The sequence below is a fragment of the Drosophila takahashii genome, chromosome 3R, assembly GCF_030179915.1.
Source record: "Drosophila takahashii strain IR98-3 E-12201 chromosome 3R, DtakHiC1v2, whole genome shotgun sequence".
NCBI lineage: Eukaryota > Metazoa > Arthropoda > Insecta > Diptera > Drosophilidae > Drosophila > Drosophila takahashii.
This window is the reverse complement of record NC_091681.1, coordinates 12,456,308-12,477,362: the sequence shown is the minus strand read 5'-3', so window position 1 is coordinate 12,477,362 and position 21,055 is coordinate 12,456,308. Positions and strand designations below refer to the sequence as shown.

General features: G+C 42.8%; 6 protein-coding genes across 11 annotated transcripts; 4 read left to right on the top strand and 2 right to left on the bottom strand.

The window, feature by feature from the left end:
* Window positions 1-645: 645 nt before the first annotated feature.
* LOC108061255 (transcription termination factor 2-like) lies at window positions 646-5,960 on the top strand. Of its 4 annotated transcripts, none has more exons than XM_070217523.1 (6): window positions 646-1,437; window positions 2,011-2,519; window positions 2,621-2,809; window positions 3,184-3,405; window positions 3,624-4,799; window positions 4,875-5,960. In XM_070217523.1, exons 1-6 carry the CDS (start codon window positions 822-824, stop codon window positions 5,727-5,729), a joined length of 3,567 nt encoding a protein of 1,188 aa, XP_070073624.1. In that variant the 5' UTR covers window positions 646-821; the 3' UTR covers window positions 5,730-5,960. The 4 variants fall into 4 exon arrangements, with proteins under 4 accessions (XP_070073624.1, XP_044252273.1, XP_070073625.1 ...); XM_044396338.2 differs by having other exon boundaries at window positions 650-1,437; window positions 3,184-3,387; window positions 4,875-5,958; XM_070217524.1 differs by lacking the exons at window positions 646-1,437; window positions 2,011-2,519 and having other exon boundaries at window positions 2,652-2,809; window positions 3,210-3,405; window positions 4,875-5,954.
* A 139-nt stretch (window positions 5,961-6,099) lies between these two features.
* kipf (kipferl) lies at window positions 6,100-8,403 on the bottom strand. The gene is made up of 6 exons (XM_070217108.1): window positions 7,729-8,403; window positions 7,593-7,670; window positions 7,062-7,535; window positions 6,922-7,005; window positions 6,706-6,858; window positions 6,100-6,647 (listed from the first exon to the last, which is right to left on the bottom strand). Exons 1-6 carry the CDS (start codon window positions 8,217-8,219, stop codon window positions 6,308-6,310), a joined length of 1,620 nt encoding a protein of 539 aa, XP_070073209.1. The 5' UTR covers window positions 8,220-8,403; the 3' UTR covers window positions 6,100-6,307.
* A 1,576-nt stretch (window positions 8,404-9,979) lies between these two features.
* On the top strand, window positions 9,980-11,071 carry Rfk (Riboflavin kinase). The gene is made up of 3 exons (XM_017147368.3): window positions 9,980-10,134; window positions 10,201-10,421; window positions 10,489-11,071. Exons 1-3 carry the CDS (start codon window positions 10,115-10,117, stop codon window positions 10,863-10,865), a joined length of 618 nt encoding a protein of 205 aa, XP_017002857.2. The 5' UTR covers window positions 9,980-10,114; the 3' UTR covers window positions 10,866-11,071.
* Window positions 11,072-11,729: 658 nt separating this feature from the next.
* Window positions 11,730-13,903, top strand: Prat (Phosphoribosylamidotransferase). Of its 2 annotated transcripts, none has more exons than XM_017147675.2 (2): window positions 11,730-11,833; window positions 11,914-13,903. In XM_017147675.2, exon 2 carries the CDS (start codon window positions 11,918-11,920, stop codon window positions 13,562-13,564), a length of 1,647 nt encoding a protein of 548 aa, XP_017003164.2. In that variant the 5' UTR covers window positions 11,730-11,833; window positions 11,914-11,917; the 3' UTR covers window positions 13,565-13,903. The 2 variants fall into 2 exon arrangements, with proteins under 2 accessions (XP_017003164.2, XP_017003154.2); XM_017147665.3 differs by having other exon boundaries at window positions 11,738-11,833; window positions 11,911-13,903.
* A 200-nt stretch (window positions 13,904-14,103) lies between these two features.
* Taf7 (TATA-box binding protein associated factor 7) lies at window positions 14,104-15,855 on the bottom strand. Its single transcript, XM_017147703.3, has 2 exons — window positions 15,666-15,855; window positions 14,104-15,605 (listed from the first exon to the last, which is right to left on the bottom strand). Exons 1-2 carry the CDS (start codon window positions 15,762-15,764, stop codon window positions 14,361-14,363), a joined length of 1,344 nt encoding a protein of 447 aa, XP_017003192.2. The 5' UTR covers window positions 15,765-15,855; the 3' UTR covers window positions 14,104-14,360.
* A 291-nt stretch (window positions 15,856-16,146) lies between these two features.
* Window positions 16,147-20,930, top strand: EMC1 (ER membrane protein complex subunit 1). Of its 2 annotated transcripts, XM_070216381.1 has the most exons (13): window positions 16,147-16,374; window positions 16,450-17,092; window positions 17,545-17,691; window positions 17,758-18,070; window positions 18,147-18,167; window positions 18,519-18,853; window positions 18,911-19,105; window positions 19,167-19,244; window positions 19,303-19,504; window positions 19,564-19,716; window positions 19,775-19,945; window positions 20,008-20,241; window positions 20,353-20,930. In XM_070216381.1, exons 1-13 carry the CDS (start codon window positions 16,280-16,282, stop codon window positions 20,511-20,513), a joined length of 2,748 nt encoding a protein of 915 aa, XP_070072482.1. In that variant the 5' UTR covers window positions 16,147-16,279; the 3' UTR covers window positions 20,514-20,930. The 2 variants fall into 2 exon arrangements, with proteins under 2 accessions (XP_070072482.1, XP_017003138.2); XM_017147649.3 differs by lacking the exon at window positions 18,147-18,167.
* The last annotated feature ends 125 nt before the right edge of the window (window positions 20,931-21,055 follow it).

Sequence of the window (21,055 nt, the reverse complement as noted above, 5' to 3'; positions counted from 1 at the left end):
GTGATGCATACTGGGTTTTGATTGGACATGGCCACTTTAGAATTTAAAATTGAAGCCCTAAAAATCTAAAATATATTTCGGACAGAAGGAGAATCATACATATGTATGTGTGTATTTCAAACATAACACAACCGTTTTTTCCCAAAATGTTAAGTTGCTGAATTCCTCTTGAATCGGAAAACAGATGTTCCTTGTTGTCAAGATTTACGGAACTTTTTCATCTTACTTATATTTGCAAATTATTATTCCTAGTTACTGATTAAAATGATTAATAAGGTAAGAAGAACTTCAAATACAGTTTCTAATTTGATTTTACCGTACTGGTGATATTTAAGTGTTACAGCCTCAAAGTTGTTAAAATGCTGAAATTTCTGAAAATGCAATTTGTATAATTCATAACTTTAGAGATTAGCCTTATTGCAACAGCGAAGAAGATGTTGAAAACAGTTGACATAGGCCGCCGCTGTTGCAAAAAGGCTTAAGCCGTGGAAGAAAAACCCCAAATGCAGACCTTTACTGAACAAACTGTAACTAGTTTAAATGCCTAATTATATGTATCAGATAATGTAGCATGTATGAAAAGATACCATTTTGAATTTATTTCCAGCAATTTTAATTATTTCGCTGTTTCTGAATTAGGTATTCCCCACTGTGATTGCAAATGCTGTTTCGCTGTTGCGGAACTTGATCGCTGTCAGAGTTGCCTTCTGCCAGAACAGGATGTTGACCTTCTCGAAATATATATCGATGTATCGATACAAATAGTATAAGGAGTCGCATCACAAGGCGGGACAAGTAGGAACAAGCTTCTGTAATACAAAATGGACGACAGCGACATACTTAAGTTCACGTGGAAAATGAGTGACAATAATTTACACAACGATGTCCAGGCGGGTCCATCAGTTCCCAATCTAGGACCATTGCCGAGCTCATCGCAGATGGTCTTTCAAAGGGGGGTCAGTGTGATTAATGGAGCACATTTGCAACAGCAGATTCCACAAAATCCTTTCGGGAATGCGGTACAGATGAGCACCGTGAGATTTGGCCATCAGAACCCTGAACTACTACCCCCAAATGTAACCATCTGCGAAATGGCTTTTAAATCGAAAGAGGAGCTGAACATGTGGTACGATGAGCTATACGAAACTATGGGTCAGGAGGCTGCAAACAAGTTCGCCGCTAAGGTCCGCCAGTTGTGGGAGCTATTTCCCCGACAGCAAAATCAGTATACCATGAATTCTAACCCGGGTCAACAACAACCTCTGGACCCTTTACCGCCGCTGGAGACTTACCAGCAGTTCGTCATGGGAATAGCTAGGCCCGGAAATTATCCTGCTCCTCCGCCCAGACGTTATTTCAACGGCTCTGGTCTTTACCATGAGATGGTGCAGCATCAGCAAACTGGTCAACCGCTTAGGCGCCACTCTGAGAGCAATGGTAAGAAAGTACATACATACATACATATGTAGTTTTGGAACTGCGGTCGGCACCCAATACCATCCAATTTTATTTTATATGTACATATTTGTGTGAGTAATTTGCAGTGTGCAGAGCGCTGTTCTACAGTGTATGTACGTGAGCGGCAGAGGATGGGCTGAATAATTCCCTAACCTCACTGAATAGGACCCTGCCGACCGCTAGTTTGGAAGGAGGATAGGGGTTTAGTGTTTCATTAAATTTTTATTTATTTTGCCCAATTGTTTATAAAAAGAATATGTTAAAATGAGAATAAATATAAAATATTTATTTTGTCCAATTGAGTATAAAAAGAATTTGTCAAAATAAGAATAAATATAAAATGGTGTAAGTGACTTAAAAGCAGTAACATTTTAGACAAAAAAGTTATTGAAATGTAACTCTATATGGCACTTATTGGGATCAGAAAATCGGATAGCCCACAGTAGTTAAACATACAGGTTCGCTTCAAAATATTGGCAAACAAGGGAATTTTTAAAAATATTTAGACTCAAAAAAACCCATATTTTAACATTTTCTTTGTCTTCCGAATAGCTGGTATATCTTTGCATCACAACAGGCCGTGCAACAACATAAACATTCATAATAACAGAGTGCTGAGCAATGGGAACACCTCACAGTCGATGTACCGTGTTCAGAGTCTAGAAGGAAATGGCATCCCAAGCGGAAACAGCGGTTACAACCACACGCATCTGCTGAATGAGGGCACCAATTTAATAGAGACGCAGTTCCAATCCAATAACTTGGTGGATCCTTCCTTAACGGATAGTGGTCATCCGCCCAGCCTGCTGTACTACAGCCATGTGCATTTGTCCCAGGCCATCCCTCCAATCGATCCCCAAAGCGACTTCTTTAACGAAAGAGCGCGGGTGGCAACGGTAATGTCTTTAAAGCCGGAAATCCAATCTGGTGTTAAAACAGAGGTACTGAATGAATCGATTAACACGCCAATGATGGAAAGCCGCAGTTTATTACGAACGCCAGTGACATCTGTAACTGTTCCCCAGTTCGCCATGGTCCCTCAGGGTCAGCAATGCCTGGAGGTAAGATATCACGGCTCATATTTAAGTTAGTTCAGTTTATCTACTAAATAAAAATTATTTAAATCCCATTTTCTGTTTTCAATTTGTAAAATATTTTTCAGACCCAGTTTAATACCACAGCAATGGTACAGCCTTTAAAGCAGGGAGTCCAAGCCGGTGTCGGAAGATCCTTACTGAAAGAATCGATTAGAACGCCAATGACGAAGAGCCACAGTGTATCACAAACCCCGGCGAGGTCTGTTACAGTTCCCCAGTACCCTACGGTAGCCTATGATCAACAATGCCAGAAGGTAAGCTATCCCGGCTAACAAGTATGATATACCCTTTTATTTAACAAACAATTTTCTATAAAATTGTCTTATATTTTAATTACTTACATTTTTTACTTTTTACAACGAGAAAATTATTTTCGCTAAAAATAAAATAATAGTATGTATAGTATATAATAAAAGTAGTTGAATCGATTCTATGCATTTCAATTGTTCATCTGTACGTCTTTATCATTTTATATTATTATTATTAAGTGTTCGACTATAATGTAAAATTTACAGGCGAACTTAAGTTTAGCTATAGCTACGGGGCCTTAAGCTAATATCATTTTATAAACTAAATACAAAATATTAAAATCCTATGCTATTTTTTCAAAATGAAAAATATTCTTCAGACGAATTTTAATCCCTCGATGCCAAGTCCCACAGCAATGGTACTGTCTTTAAAGCGGGAAGTCCAATCCGGTGTTATAACGACGGCACAGAAAGAATCGACAAACACGCTAATGATGAAGAGCCACTGTGTATCACGAACGCCAGCGAGGTCTGTTACAGTCCCCCAGTTGTCCATGGTACCGAATGCTCATCAATTTCTGGAGGTAAACTATCCCTTTTATGTAAGCAATACCATTTTGTTTAAAAAATTTAATTAGGATTAAACAGGCAGATTTTAGGGATTACTTCGTAGCGCAAGTTTGTTTCAATGCATGAGTAGCTATTCAAATTCTATCGCATTTCAGTTCTACCAAAAAAAATATTAATCATGTCTTTATAATTGTATAAACTAAAAATCATTGAAATCCGATCCTATTACAACATTTAAAATATTTTTCAGGTAAATGAAAATGCCTGTACGCCAAGTCCCACAGCCGAGAACTTGGTAAAGCAGCCTACTCTTCTGATGGTCGGTTTGATGAAGCATCAACAATCCGCTGTAAAATGGATGCAGTTCCGCGAGCGTCAGAATATCTGTGGCGGAATCGTAGCCGACGACATGGGTCTGGGCAAGACATTGAGTATGATAGCCTTGGTCGTAGCAGACAAGCAAATGCAGATTGATAAGGAAGATGAAAATGAACCACAATTGAAGCGTGTATGTCACGCTTCCCTAACTGGAGATTGCAGCTCAAAAGAATTTCATAAATATTTTACAACCAATGACTATCCCCCGGCAGGCACATTAGTGGTTTGCCCCAAGAGCGTAATGTCCCAATGGGCCCAGGAAGTGACCTCCAAAGTGGCGCCCAATGCCATCAAGACGCTGATATTTCACGACACCAACCGCCTGGCGGTCAAACTGGAGGAACTCAGGAGCTGCGATTTAGTCATTACCTCATACAATCTGTTGTGGAACGAGTACAAGAGATTTGGAAACAATTCCCCGCTGTTCGCCGCTCACTGGAACCGGGTTATCCTCGACGAAGCCCACATCATTCGGAATGACAAGTGCTGTGGCGGAATTTCTGTCTGCCAGCTGCGATCTCGTTGCCGTTGGGCCTTGAGTGGAACTCTTGTCCAGAATCTGGTGAAGGATATGCTCACCCTGCTACGCTTCTTGAAAGTGCCACAATTTCATGACCTCCAAGTGTGGAAGAAGTACCTAAATGAAGGCCTACACGCTCAGCGAGGGTTGCACTTTCTTATCCAACCTCTAATGATGCGGAGGACAAAGCAAGAGCTAGAGGAGTCAGGAGATTTGCCTGCACTACCTAATCTAAATGTTGAACTTATCTGCGTGCAGTTCTCGGAAGCAGAAAAAGCCGTGTACGAGATCCTTTTCGCCATTTGTCAGAAGATATTTACCAAGTACTTGGTACAAATCGAGAACTATGCTGTAGAAAGTACTCCCCAGTTCATAAATGAAATATTTGACGCCAAGTACTCGGGCATCTATCATGGATTTCTGAAACTATTTAACTACGACCCGAAAGTAAGGTTCAACGGTCTTGTTATCTCTAATCTTCTGCTGCGTTTGCGACAGTTTTGCTGCCATCCGGCTTTATTGCTTGGGGTGAGTAAGAAAATGCACTCAACAAATCTATAATCGATATATTTAATTGAATTTTTATATTTTATATCCCAACAGATGCTAAGTGGTTCCAAAACCGACGAAGACTTGCCGAACACGAGCTTAGCCTCAGACGTGGAGGGTCAGTTCAAAATGGATGTCCTAGAGGAGTTTCCCAAATCCGAGGGAACCACTGAGGAAACGGATCCCTTTATCGATGTGGACAGTGCTGAAGTAAACGAAAATGTTCAGCTAAAGAAAGAGCCACTTATGGCAATTAAGGAAAACATAATGCCATGGAGTATGGGTGATGAGCAACCGTTGGAAGCTGCTAGGGCTCTCAAACAGCTTAGTCCCCAAAATCCCATCTTTCAACTGAAACACTCTTCTGCCAAACTCGAGCTAGTAATTGATAAGGTGCAGGAAATACTTACGTTTACCAACGACAAGGTCATAATTATATCTCAGTGGGTCAGCTATCTGGACATCATTCGTACGAATCTAGAGAATCACTCATGTCAAACACTTTACTATACTGGGCAGCTGAGTACCAAAAATCGGCAGCTGGTACTGGACGATTTTAACGCCAGTAATGGCAAGCGGGTTCTTCTACTCTCCCTCACCGCTGGCGGAGTGGGACTGAATCTCCATGTGGCCAATCATCTGCTAATAGTGGACCCGCATTGGAACCCACAGCTGGAGCGTCAGGCTCAGGATCGTATCCATCGATTTGGTCAGAAGAAGCCTACCTTCATTTACCGCTACATGTGTGAGAACACCATAGAGCAGCGAATTTTGGCACTGCAGGAATACAAGTTCGCCAAAATGATGTTGCCGGAGATAGACGGAGAAGTGTACGCCCGTGATTACAGATGTCTCAATATCGATGATTTCAAGAAACTCTTCTTAATGGATAATGAGACGCTAATGTGAGATGATATATTTTAATCCGTTTTATTTTAATTCAAAAAGTTTCATATTTTGAAATCATTTCATGTAACCTTTTATATTTTTATTTTATCGTTTTAAAAGAACTCACCCTTGAATGTGATATAAGAACCTTTAGTGGATTATTTGGTTCGTTTGTTTAATATGTACTCATCATTGAATGTGATATAAGAACCATTAATGGATAAATGAATTACTTTCTTTAACAAAAATGAAAATCGTTTAAATAAATGTCTGTAAAAACAGACTTCAGTTCTTCTTGTAATCCTCAATAATTAAAACGACTAGGATATCAGTTGCCAATGTTAAAATCTATGTTTACACCAACGAAATGGAGAACTTGTTTAATTTTTAGTATATTTTTTATTGGTTGACTATATTTGAATATTTCAAGAAATTTAAACAGTTTTAGGGATTTCTTAATATTAAACGGAAGTAATTTCTGTTATAAAAAAATCTTTTTTCAAATGATATTGATTAGATCAAACTTAAGACGGAAAAACGATTTGTATGTATCAAACAACAAAATTGAAAGTTTTGAGTCAAGAAAAGTGTTTTATACATTAGGCTTCTTCTTTTTTTGGTTGTTTTCCAATTGGTAAACGACTAGCCATCCGTTTGGACATGATTTTCTCTTGGATAGATATTACTTTATTACTGTGAATGCGTTTTTTGTGCCTTTGCAAAAATCCCATATCTAAAAATACCAAAGAGCAAAATTCGCAACGGAACAGCTCACCGGAGTGACCACGCTCGTGCCTCTTGAGAAGATTTTCTGTTAGGAATTCTTCACTGCAGTAAGAACACTTCACTGGATCTGAATAGCGATTATGGGTGAGCAAATGGCGTTTTAAGTTGGAGTTACTGCAAAAGTTTTTAAGGCAAATATGGCATTTCGGTTTCCTGTTGGTAAAAATAGTTTACTATGAGGATCATAATGCGCCATGAATAACACACTCACTTGGTTCGTCCACCTGAGCTTGTCTTCTGATCTACGCTGCTGCCACTGCTGCTATGAAACCACTTTATAATCGGAATTTCGTTTTTTTTGACGCGAACTTCATCGCTGGTGTTACTCAGAAGACTATCGCCGTGGTTTTGTGGTTCTCTCTTGCTGAAAAGGTAAAGTAAGCAACACCATTTAATTATAATTTCAAACATAGTTATAACCACTCACCGTAGTCGCGGTGGCTCAAGAATATTATGCATTTTTAGATTCTCTTTGCCCAAATAGCTTTCTGAGCTAAGTTCGCAATCCATTCTGGTCGAAAATGGAAAATTTAGTATAACATAAGACTAGAGAAATCCGAAACTCACGGTTTAGACAGCGATTGGCCATTGGAGATGTTTGGTTTTACATCCGGATCCTGATCGCTCTCCTCTGAGTGGCAATCTTTCGTAGAATCCGAGCTTGAAGACGCTGTCTTCGGTAGGTGTTCCTTGCGGTGGATTTTCAGCTGAATAGCCTCGATAAATACGGCCGAGCACTGGTTGCAGGACAGCGGGCCGTCATTGTCGTGGATGTGAAAGTGTTTCTTAAGATGATCCTTTCGCATAAAAGCCTTTGAGCAGTGCGGACACTTGTGCATAGCCTTGCTAACGTGGTTCAGCAGATGTCGTTTTAGGCTGGCTTTTTTGGTATAGGCACGTGGGCAGTAGGGGCACATGTGGCACAGCGCACTGATATGGGTCCTCAACTGGGTCTGGGAATAAAACCTCTTGGGGCAGTGCGGGCACTTGTAGTTGCCATTGACATCACAACGCAATTGTCGTTGAAGGAGATCCATCCTCCTAAATATGCGAAAATTAAGTTTTTGTTAAATGGCATGACATCTAAAAATCATTTACCTCCTGGAATGAACCGTGTTCAGTGGTTTGGTGTCATCTTCGATGTCTTGATTTACATTCATTTCATCTACTTTGTGGCTAAACGAGACAATATTTGAGAAATTTGAAAAATTTAATTCTGAAGAAATGTTTTTACCCAGATGTTTCCTTGAGGGTCCTATCCGACTTTTCTTTTCTGGGAGTAGTTTGCCTGCTAAGATTTGGAATAGAGCAAGATCCCGCTGTAACATCTTCTTGGTTGTCTTGGTTCTTCGTTTGGGGTCTCTGCTTTTGATCATTATCGTTTTGTAGCTGGGTTTCTGACTCATGTTGCCCATTCTTTTGGGGCTGCGTTTCCAGGTTCGGATTCTGATCCGGATTGTTAAGCAGACGGCAGAAGTGCTGGTAGCTTCGCTCAGTCTTCCACTTGAATCGAAAGGCGTTCTGGGCGGCCAGGACACAGGTCAGGCAGATGAATTGCGGCAGAGGATCGCCGCGTTCCACGCTGCGATTGGTGCACTGGGCGAGGATGTGGGAGAGGCTCATCTCCGGCTCGTCAATAGTCGGATCGCGGATGTCGGCGAACAGATCCACCAGGGTTTCGGTCTCGTCCATACAAGCCCTGCACACATTTTGCAAGATCGTCATGATCTTTAATGTGCAACCAAAACCACAATATTATAGTAAATACACAGATTACTGTTTTTCATCAATTAAAAACCGAAAATTGCGGCGTTTTGCATTAATTGAGTAGGTAGTTTCGCGGCTTTACAGTTATTTTAGGAGATCATCCCTGGTAATTCATAGAAACGGTACATTTAAGTGAGCAAGTGTGCGCGCTAGTGATTTTTGACAACCGCTCAAAAAGTGATCCCAGTGGATTAGCGAGGGGCGATTCAAACTAAGCTTTGTTTCTGTTCTATGTAATTAATACTATTTTCAGACGAGAGAACATAAAATATGAATATATATTATTAAAAATATAAATATTAAAGTAAATGCATTCAAAATAAAAATATAAAACAAACTATGAAAATACTTATCCAGTTTTATATAGGGGGATTCCCTTAACTGTTGAATTGCTGAATTGTTGAAAATTCAACAAAAAATTTCAGCAACTAAGGGAACGACCCAAAATGGTTCCTGTTGAATTTTCAAACAGCTGTTATTTGTTGAAAAATTTCACGGAACTTTAGGCATGTAAAATTTGATTTATTATTGCTAGTTAGTGTCTAAAAGTGTTTTAAAGGTAAAAATAACCACAAATATGCTTTCTAAGTTGATTTTAAAATAAATTATGCGTACTGGTGATACTAAAAAGTTACAGAGTTGCCACGACTTTTAAAAAAAGGTGACAACTCTGGCTTTTCAGCAATTCAACAAAATTTTCAACAGCCCCGAGGCTGATGAATTGCTGAAATTTCTGAAAGTTGACTTTGTATGGAACAGCTGATTAACAGCTGACCAAAATTCAACAATTCAGCAATTCAACAGTTTAGGGAATCCCCCTTATATTTATTTTATTGTACTTGGAGTAACCGTTGTTTAAATATTTATAATAACCTTTTTGTAAAAAAATAAACTACAAAAATTAATAATTCGGAAAGATTTAATTATTTTATTTATTTATTTTAATGAAAAGCTTTAAAAATTATGAGTGCGTTTCAAAAGACACATACCTATTTTTTAAATTAGCAAAATGTACTTATAATTTAAATTTAAGTAACTTTGGAAACCAGCATTTTAACTTATTTGTGAAAATTTTGAATAAAAGCAATCAAGTGTATTTAATTAAATATGACCGGGTACTTACAGAACAGATATTATATTTTGTATTCCCAACTTTTAAATTTTTATTTGTTTAAGCCTAGTACTCAGTACGACGAAAACTGCTAGCTAAGCATAGGAGTAAGCGAGAGGCAAATAGGTAGCTAACGCCTTTAGCCGGGGACTTTTTTCCACCGCGGTACTCAGTTGAGCTAAGGAAATAGTAAGGAAATACCAAAAAAATACTAGATTTAGCGGATGAATTCCGATGAACTACTTTAGCCGCGGCCCAAAGAATAAAAAAATTGATCTTTGGCTGTGTTTGTGCAGAAGCGGTGTGCCAATAACAATTTATAAATGGAAGGAAAACCACAAAAACCAATGGAAAACTGCCTGTAGGAGTTGCTGCAATACATATCGCCATTCCAACAGCGAATTTAAAGCTTGCGACCCAGGTCGGCTCAACGTTTTGTAATATTTTAAAATTGGCGCCAGCTAATTTGTTTGCTGAGAGTAAGACCATGCTACATGCATTGCGGGTGAACTCCGAAAACTTCGGTCACACCAGAAGATTAATATTTTTCGACTAGTAAAACTCTTAGCCGAACTGAGTACTAGGCTTAACTACTCAAAAACCAAAAACCCCCTCAAAATTTTATTTGCTAACCTCCCTGCAATACTGAAATGACACAAGTTGGCAGCCCCGCCGCCAACAGCTGATTCCCCTTCTGAATGCGGAAAATTTGTCTGTGTGTTTATGAATATTATGCCGAGCAATGGAAAGAGCAATAGTTATGTGAGTGGCTAGGCGGCAAACACAACTTACACACTCTGTAGAGAACCCCGCTTGATTCCTCGCCAGACTCGATAAATTGGCCCGCAGTGCTTTGCGGTCGCAGAGCAAACCAATACCGCAAATCAACCGCCCGTTGGCCTGTGGGAATCATTTGAAGCGCCACCGCAGCACATCTGGGTCAGAGTCCAAGGAAATCCGGGAAATGCTGAGCCAACTACCTCTCTTCGCCGGCGGCGAGATCGTCCGTGGATTCGGACGTGGCTCCAAGGAGCTGGGCATCCCAACAGGTTGGTGGCGACGACGTCAAGTGAACCCCGAAGGTCATTGCTAATTGATAACTAAACCACTTGTTAGCTAACTTTCCGCTGGAGGTGGTGAAATCGCTGCCTGAATCACTGCCCACGGGCGCCTACTACGGCTGGGCGAACGTGGACAACGGACCGGTGCACAAAATGGTCCTCAGCGTCGGCTGGAATCCCTTCTACAGCAACAAGGAGAAGAGCGTGGAGACGCACATGCTGCACGACTTCAACTGCGACCTGTACGGCCAGATACTTAAGATATGCATTGTGGGATACCTGCGACCAGAGCGCAGCTTCGACTCCCTGGAGTCGCTGATAGCCGCCATTCGGGCGGATATAGAGCAGGCCAAGGAGTTTCTGGACGAGCAGGACAAGGCCAAGTTGAAGGATGCTTCGTTCTTCACCGAGAAGCTTTGCCCCCCGAAATAGCGAATCCGCAAGTTATCCTGCACAAGGAGGCCCAGCTGAAAGAGGCTTTACCGAGCAGCTCTGCCCCTGGAAATAGTTATTCCACAAGTTATCTTATCTCTCAGTTTGCACGATGTACAAAGCGGATTTCGAATAACGATTCAAGTACTTAAGTTGGCTGTTTTCATTAAATTCCGATTCCCTCATCATGACACCAGAAAATTAAACCAATCGCATTTAATTTTGATACCTATCAATTTTATAAATGAAACCTTTTTATTAATGCTTTGCTGTGCATTTTTTCTAGGTAAGGGTGTGATTCATCATTTTCTAATGCTTTGAACAAGCCCACTTTTAAATATCGGGTACTGCCAGCATAAAGTTATTTAATTAAATGTTTAAACAAAAAGATAGATTGCACATACAATTAAATATTGTACTATTTGTATTTCTTTTAATCATAAAATGTTCTTTTTATAGATCCTTACATTTTAGTTTATTATTTAAATTGTAAAAAAGCCTTTCCGTTTAATTTTCCAGTTAATAAAAATTAAAAAAAAAATTATTAATTTCTACATTTTAAAATCATACTTAAAAGTACTTAAAAAGTATAATTAAATGTTTTATACAAAAAGCAAAATAAATTTATAATTTTACAAGTACTTAAATTAAAATAAAAAAAATTTGCGACTGAAAATAGAAATTTAAAAAAGTGCAATTTGTAAAAGTATTTTTTAATTTTATTTTAAATTTTTTACCTGTATTATAAAATATAAACTAAAACGAGGCTTAAAAAGTAGAACTACAAAAATGTTTGTAATCCAATTTGAATTTTGCTTGAATGCCGTTATCGATCCAGGGCCACCAACTATCGATAGCAGGCCTCCGATCGATATTGGGCTTGATCTCGTCCGATTTCGGAAAAACTAAGCTGCGCGTGCGAGCGTGCGAGGATTTTTCTTGTATAAAACCGTTGCGTAAACCAACAGGTAAATCAGATCGCCGCCAGCTGCGCCTCGAACTGCAATTAGCCGCCCTCAATTACCATATCGCACGCATTTCCCAGCAGCAACATGTCGGCGTCACAGCAGCAGCAGCAGCAACAGTCGCAGCAACAACAACATGTGCGCGTGGTCGAGCAGCAACAGGTGGAACCAGCTGTGGAGGTGACCTCCACTGGGGCATCGGAATCCACATGCATCTCGGCCAGCAAGGAGCTAACCGGTTTGACGCACGAGTGCGGCGTGTTCGGGGCCATCGCTTGCGGGGATTGGCCCACCCAGATGGACATTGGACACGTGATCTGCCTGGGACTGGTGGCACTGCAGCATCGCGGCCAGGAGTCGGCGGGCATAGCCACCAGCGAGGGCAACTGCTCCAAGAACTTCAACGTGCACAAGGGCATGGGCATGATCAGCACCCTCTTCAACGATGACTCCATGAAGAAGCTGCGCGGCAACCTGGGCATCGGACACACGCGCTACTCCACCGCCGGCGGCTCCGGAGTGGTCAACTGCCAGCCCTTCGTGGTGCACACCGCCCACGGAGCTTTGGCCCTGGCCCACAATGGCGAGCTGGTGAACAACGAATCTCTGCGCCGGGAGGTTTTGGCCAGGGGCGTGGGTCTGTCCACGCACAGCGACAGTGAATTGATCGCCCAGTCGCTGTGTTGCGCCCCGGAGGACGTTTCCGAGCTGGACGGACCCAACTGGCCGGCCAGGATTAGGCACTTCATGATGCTGGCGCCGCTCTCTTACTCCCTGGTCATCATGCTCAAGGACAAGATCTACGCGGTGAGGGACACGTACGGCAACAGGCCGCTGTGCATTGGCAAGATCGTGCCGATTAATGCGGGACACGGCAATAGTTCGGACACCCCAGCCGATGGTTGGGTGGTTTCCAGCGAGAGCTGCGGCTTCCTCTCGATCGGCGCCAGATACGTGCGCGAAGTGGAGCCCGGGGAGATTGTGGAGCTCTCCCGCAGTGGCTATCGCACGGTGGACATTGTGGAAAGGCCCGACTTCAAGCGCATGGCCTTTTGCATATTCGAGTACGTTTACTTTGCCCGCGGCGACAGCATCTTCGAGGGTCAGATGGTCTACACAGTGAGGCTGCAGTGCGGCCGGCAGCTGTGGCGAGAGGCTCCGGTGGAGGCGGATATCGTGAGCTCCGTGCCCGAATCCGGAACAGCGGCGGCCCATGGATATGCCCGCGAATCTGGCATAGAGTTTGCCGAGGTTCTGTGCAGAAATCGCTACGTGGGACGCACCTTTATTCAACCCTCAACGCGACTGCGGCAGTTGGGAGTGGCCAAGAAGTTTGGAGCCCTCTCCGAGAACGTTTCGGGCAAGCGATTGGTTCTGATAGACGACTCCATCGTGCGGGGCAACACCATTGGACCTATTATTAAGCTACTCCGGGATGCAGGCGCCCGGGAGGTGCACATACGCATTGCCAGCCCGCCGCTGCAGTACCCCTGCTATATGGGAATCAACATTCCGACGCGAGAGGAACTGATTGCCAACAAGCTGAACGCCGAGCAGTTGGCCCGCCATGTGGGCGCCGACAGCCTGGCCTATCTCAGTGTGGAGGGACTGGTGCAGGCTGTCCAGCTGAAGCACCGGGCTGCAGGAGATGGCAAGTCCAAGCCCACGGGGCACTGCACCGCCTGTCTCACTGGCGAATACCCCGGTGGACTGCCCGACGAGCTGAGCTGGTAAAAGACTTTTGGAAACCAGTTTTTTGCCCACCACAAAACGAAAAAAATAACGCATGCAGTATCAAACGGCGCAGAGGGCCCAGAATTGCTGTCACAAATTTTGCATTTAGTTTATCTAGCTTTACAGCCCACCCATTCCTATTTACACACTCTACCTTCTTAGATCTTAAGTGAAAAGCCCACGTGCTTCCCTAAAAAGACACTGATTAAAGTCTGGTTTTGTCTCTGGAACTCCACACTCATAGTACAAAATATAACTCTCTATGTTGCCCATCTTGAATATCTTTAAAATTTGTTGATTGCGAATGCCAATAATAAAGACATTTAGACTACGATCAAACAGGTATTGAAGTTTTTTTTTGGCATTGAAGATATGGAGTTACGTTTCGTCCAGGCCAAGGTGTATATGCTCAATCAGCCGATGCCAATAGCTCAACGCAGTTATGCACCATTTGATAAATAGGTCATGGGTAAACAGTCAACAGAGTTAGATATGATTCTATGAATTGAAGATTACTAATCGATTATAAGTCTCTAATGTATGATAACTATGTAGCAAAAGATTTATTTTTCCTGCAGGTGTATTGCCTTGCAAAAAATTAAATAGCTGATAGCTTACTTATCAATTATGAAGAAAATATCTCAATGAGTAAGCTTAATTTCTTGGCATAGTTTCCATGGTCAAAGGCCTTTGCCTAGTTTAAGTTTAACATTTACCGAACGAAGTTGTATGATTAATCAGCCTTAAATAGGATTTTATTATAGCTTACAATTTTAATTTATATTTTAATTTTTCTTTAAGACTCCAGCATATTCTCAAAGTCCTTGAGCTCCAGTTCTCTCTCAATGACCTGCGTGTAGAGATTATCAAGTGTTTCCTGCATGCGTTGCTTCAGCGTGGCATTCTGGATGGAGGCGATTTCCGTGGACTTCTGCACCTGCTGCGCCTTCAACTCGCTGATCTGCCGCGTCAGTTGACTGATCTTCTGGTGCACCTGTTGCTGCGTGTACTGCGGTTGTGGCTCGTCTATGAACTCCATGTTCTCAAACATCTCACGCTTGGCCATCATCTGGCTGTCGTAGAAGCCACTCGGAGCGGCCAGATTGGAACTGGAACCGGCGGCGCTTAGCTTGGGGCTGCTGGCCTCTTGGCCAAACATGGACTTGCTGAACTCGTTGCGCTCCATTTTCAGGCCGCCGGCGCCGGCATTACTGCCACTAGCGCCAAAGAAGTCCGACATGCGGGAGTCATCAGCTGAGAGGCGAGAGGATTCCTCCATTTCACGCCGCTGCATGGTGTTGTTGCCGCGATCCGGCTCATCTTCGTCATCGGTGGTAGACACCTCTTCGCCAAAGATGTCGTGGGCAGCCACGCCCATGTTGGGCGCCCGGTGGGGCGGAAAGTTGCTGGCCTCATCGTCATCGGACTCCACATTGATGTCCCGCTGGGAGCTAATGTCCATGGCCGTCTTATCGCTGGCGTGCATGGTGGTTTCATCCTGCAGATCATCATCCGCATCGTTGTAGGGCTTGATGTCCGATTGATCCAGGTCGTCCATGGGCTTATCCTCCTCGTTGATTATTTCGTAGTCAACCCTCACTGCTTCGTTGTCGATGCGGAGCAAGTGCTTGACTTCCTTCTCGATTTCCGGGGCTTCGACGTTCTTTTTCTTGAGAGTCTTGCGGAATCTACGCTTCCGCACGTTCTTGCAGGGCGGAGTGATGCCGTGTGGAAAGAGGTACTTCTTGTCCACCTTGTTGGGATCCTTCTTCTTGTTCTTGTTGGGCGACTCCTTCTCCGTCTCGTCTTCCGGCTCCTCCTTGCAAATGAGTATCTGGCAGATGTCTGCCGACTTGTAGAAGCTCTTGTTGTCGATGGTCTTGTAGCTCTCGACGACCGTGGGCAGATCCACGAGTTTGGTGTAGAGCAGTTGGTCATCTAGTCGTACTTCGCCGTACCTGAGGTCCTGATCCAGTTGGATGGTCAGCCGATCCTTCACGGTCCCTGCATTTATGGCCTCATGGACACTTTCGGCCAGTTCCTGCGGGTCAAATGATCAGTGCCGTAAATTGCATGGTGTAACTGCAGTGCATCGTCTTACCTTTGGCACCCGCATGATGAACTGGCTCTCCAGTTCCACCCCATCGTCCCGCGGTTTGTGCTCACCCTGCTTTACCTTGTCGCTCTTTTTTTCAAACATTTGGAAGGGTTTTATTCGGTTACACAGTAATTTTCCAGAAAAATACCTTTTTGTTGTTACTTGGCGTTTAGAGATGGCAGTGGTGACACCGCTAGCGATGGAAGTCAATGCAACAATAATCGATTACAGGATTATCACTGTTCACACTAGCACCGCAACAGCAGTACTGATTTTATAATTGTTAAATTTTATTAATGTGATAGATTTGTTTTTGAATGGAAAATGAAATTAATTTTTGTAAAATGCTAATATTTATTGAGCTATAAGGCTATAAGGAACGTTTTATTCCATATGAAGTGACTTTAGCCATTGTTTTGAATATCGGATGCAACCTCGATTAAATATCGATTCTACGGGCTTAGCCAACCCTGCTCCAATTTCTTCTTCTCATCCCTTTTGCTATGACGGAAAACACGAATTAATGTGGATTTCTACTGATTTATAACATAAAAAGGCATCGGAAGTTGAACAATTAGAGCTCGAGTGACTCGCAGGCAGAAAGCAAGGCGGAAGACATGCAGCAGCAGTGGTTACTGGCCGGCCTTTCGGTGGCGCTCCTATTGGGCACCTGCTCGGCGCTGTACGAAGACCAGATCAAGAAGTTCGACTGGTGAGTGTGGCTGTGGCCCGATATATCTGACCATTGACCCGGCGCTAATCCGGCGGACATATGTCGCTTCTGCAGGCGGGCCGTGAATGTGGGTGCACTGAAGCAGTCGCGCGTGGACCTGAACCACTTCCAGCCGCGTATTCTCGTCAGCACTGCCGAGGGGGTGGTGGCCAGCTTGTGCGTGAAGACCGGCGAGCTGGTGTGGCGGCAGGTGCTCGAGCAGAAGCCGCGCGGCGACATCAAGCTGCTCCAGGTGAGCGGATTCTCCGACGACAGCAGCGACACGGCCGCCGCTCCCATGGGCAGCAACCTGGGCTTCGACATGCTCACCGTTCAGGGCCATGCGCCCGCCTTGGTGCGCGGCTGGAACACCAATATCGGCGCCCTCGAGTGGGAGTGGTCCATCATGCCGCTGAACACGGAGCGGGCCCAGGAGGCGCTGTGGTTCTACAGCAAGTCCGTGCTCTACCACGTCCTGCCCGCCTGGCGGAGCCACCTCGAGGTCACCGCCTACTTCGCCAGCTCGGGTCACAGCACTGGCAGCACCAGCAAGGTGATGGCCTCGTGGATCACTCCGGAGAGCTGCACCCTCAGCGGTACCTTCTACGTCTGTACGGATGGCAAGCAGCTGATCAGCCTGGATCTGGTTTCCAAGAGTGGTCAGGTGATCCGCACCTCGCTCGAGGCGGAGTCCAAGGGAAAACTTCAGGCCTTGGCGGTAAGAAAATAAATATAGTTCACTGAATTGGTTAGTCTTCAATCCTCAGTTCTTAGGAATTTTCCATCCATTTCAGTCATTATTTAAAGAAAATACGTATTTTAACAAGTTGCTGGATTTTTAAGATTATTAAAAAAAATGGTCTAGTATAAGCTGATTATATAAATTATTATTTAAAAAGAATAAGTATTTTAACAAGTTGCTGGATCTTTAAGATTATTAGAAAATGGTCTGGTATAAACTGATTATATAAATGGTTATAGATATTTTGTTTTGTTCTACAGTAATATAAATTGATGTATCAATGTTTTTAACACGTAATTCATTTTAAATAGAAATCTTTTTATTTAAGTTCGTGAAAAAGAATATTAACACTACTACATTGTTACAAAAAAAATAATAACACAAAATTCCTTTTCATAGACTATATAATTAATATCACTCTTCCTTAGGGTCTCAATGGCGTCGTTATTGTGGATGGCAAACTGGTCAGTGTCAACAAGGAACAATCCGTGTGCAGTGGTCTTCAAGGCTCCAGCTTCGCCGTGGGTAGCTTCAACTACCGCAAGATCTTGGCTTATGCTGATCTCGCTTCTGGAGTATGTATTAACTTATAATTAATTTATAAGGACACTTAATTAATCCATTTAAATTATATTTCCTAGATTCTCAAGATTAATGCCGTGTATGTAGATAACTGCTCACCAGCAGCTGAGTTGGAGCAGAGTCTGCCCTTCCCCGAGCACTTTGGCACTCCATCGCTGAACAACTTCGACTGTAAGCAGAAGCGGAATGGCGATGGAAAGAGCTGCCTCTTCCTGTTCAGCACCAGTTCCGAGTCCATTGTGGCCGTGCAGCAGGGACGCATTCGTTGGTCGCGCGAGGAGGCGCTGGCCAATGTAATCGACTCGCAGTTTGTTGATCTCCCTCTGGCCGATACTGAAGGCACTCTGGAGAGCGAGATGAAGGGCAAGGCCGGTGAGTGTTCTAGAAATAACTGCCATAACCTTAAGCAAAATTTTAAAATGTTTATTCTTGAAAATGCATACCAAAGGGGATTTCACAAGTTTCGAGAGTAAGTGAAGGTCCACAACAAATTAAGTCTAAAATTTAATTTCGTAAAGTTGAATTTTAAATTTTATTAACACAATATGCATGCCTTATTAGCTAACTGCCAATGCATTTAAATATTTGTTAATACATTTGATTAACAACAGTTTTATTTCCCTTAAACCATTTGTATAAATATGAATGTTATTTGTTTGTAACGTATTAGTGTTGGCAGAAAAATGGTTTATATTATTTTTCCAAAATGGAATTAAAATCTGTATGACTTATTAAGTTAGTATTTCTATTTTTGTTTGCACATTTAAATATTTTGTGGCTTGACCTAAATATAATATTTATGGGCTTTACATTTGTACAGGAGACATTGCCAGTGCCTTTTTGCGCCGCATCACCACGCAAGCTGTTCAGATTAGGAGCTTGTTCCTTCATGTCATCGGCCTGGGTCCACCGCCCACGGACACCCAGCGAGCTGGCCTGGTCCGCGATTCTTTTGGACTCCACAAGATGCTGGTTATACTGACCCGCGCTGGCAAGATCTTCGGCATTGACAACATCTCGGGAAAGCATCACTGGCAGTTGTATCTTCCCTATGTCAATGGTTTTGCCAATGACGAACAGATGCGTCTGATTGTTCAGCGCTCGGCGAAACACTTTCCGCTTCAGCCTCTGTGCACTATTTTGGGCAAGGATGCCGTAAGTTAGACTGATAAATCGGAAATAGTTTTTAGCTAACTGGTGTTCTTTTCAAAGGTCAATGGCAACGGTGTGCTCTATCGCTTTAATCCCATCACTGGAAAAGCTGCAGAGGGCGGTCTCATTCAGCTGGACTACAAAATCAAGCAGCTCTCGTTGCTTGGAGAAACGGAAAAGGACTTTGTAAAGGGCATTCTGTTATTGGATGCTTCGAACAAGGTCCATGTGTATCCTCAACATGCTACTCCATTGGTAAGAATCGAAATTCTGCGATAAAATAATGGAGTTTTTAAATCTTTGCTGTCTTAAACAGGCTGATGGCATGTATCTCTACACAGCCGATGTGAAAACTGCAGAGCTGTCGGGCTTCTTTGTTAAATATGCGGGCGGTGTGAGTATTGCAAGTTTTAAACCTGTTGGCCATTAAATAATTAAATCATTTCCGTCAGCAACTTTCGAGCACGCACATTTGGAACGCCCGCCTGGGCGGACACAACTCCGAGCAGCAGATTATTGGCGTTGCCGGCAAGAATCCCATCGAGCATGTCCATTCACAGGGCCGCGTGTTGGGCGATCGATCGGTGCTGTACAAGTACATCAACCCCAATTTAGTGGCTTTTGTTACACAGGCGCCGGATGCCACACACAAATGTGAGTCTGCATGCACTTTGCTTAAATTGAAACCCATTAACATGTCACCCATTCCACAGCCGTGCTCAATTTGTATCTGGTTGATGTGGTCTCCGGCTCGGTGGTTTTCACTATGACACATCGTAAGGTGCGTGCTCCTCTGAGCATTGTCCACTCAGAAAACTGGCTTGCCTACTCCTACTTCAATGAGAAAGTGCGACGCACGGAGATTAGTAAGATTAGCTGATAACATTTTTATTCTTCAGTGTTAATTCATCTAAATCTTTACAGCCACCATTGAACTGTACGAGGGTAAGTCTCAGGCGAACAGCAGTGTTTGGAGTTCCCTGCAGGCTCCACCAATGCCTCTTGTGGAGCGTCAGTCCTACATACTCCCCACTATTGTTGAGGCTCTGAGGGAGACAATCACAGAGCGCGGTATTACCAATAAGCATGTGCTGAGTAAGTGTTTACAAAAGTATATTATCACAGAATTGGATAATGAAAGTTTTCCAATATTTTAGTCGGCACTGCCAGTGGTTCCATTGTTGAAATGCCATGGCATTTGCTGGATCCCCGTCGTCCTATCGCATCTACGACCCAGGGACGCGAGGAGGGAGCCATTCCCTACATACCCGAGTTGCCTTTGCCAACGGAAAGCCATATTAATTACAACCAGACGGTCGCCCGTCTGCGTAATATTTATACCGCGCCCAGTGGTCTGGAGAGTACCTGTCTAGTCGTTGCTACAGGTTTAGGTAAGCATATTCCAATTTTCTCAATGCTTAGTTAGGATAATGGTTAAAAAACCACGAATTTAAAATTATTATTGTAACCTTAAACCAACTAAATGTTTTCCTATTTCGCAGATTTGTTCGTTACGCGCGTGGCGCCATCAAAGACGTTCGATTTGTTGAAGGAGGACTTTGACTATATTCTCATTTCCATAGTGCTAGTCGCGCTCACATCGGGCTCGTTGATTGTTAAGCATTTAGCGTCTCGTAAATTGCTCAAGCAGGCGTGGAAATAGGCTTGGCAATATTATTAAATAATTGCTTTATATACATATAAAATTTTACTGCGACCAAATACAACAAGGGAGGATGAAATGATGGAAAAGAAGCAAACTGGCGATGAGAATATTGATATACATAACATAATTCTGGTAGCTGCATTACATCCCATAATGCGATTAAAACTTCTTCTCAACGCTAAGCCTAGGCAATTATTTATAAATAATTATATAGCGTTAAACATCAAATAATTATAATTAGCTGTTGAAAGGTTTTCATTGCATTTTTCTGTTCCTTACATTTGTGTTCGTTTAAATTTCCATCTATGAAAAATATCAGCATTGAAAGTGTGTTTAAAAAAATGTAGTTAATAAAAGCATTTGTAAAGGAGGACAATGGTAAAGTAAATAAACAATTTTTTCATCAGATTAAAAGGGATTTTCTATTTTATTCAATTGATTTAAGGATCTTCTGACTAGAAATCTGCGTGGATGGCGACTGTATGTGAAATTTTACACTCTGTTTGACGAGCTTCGGTAAAACATTTCTAAATCTAATT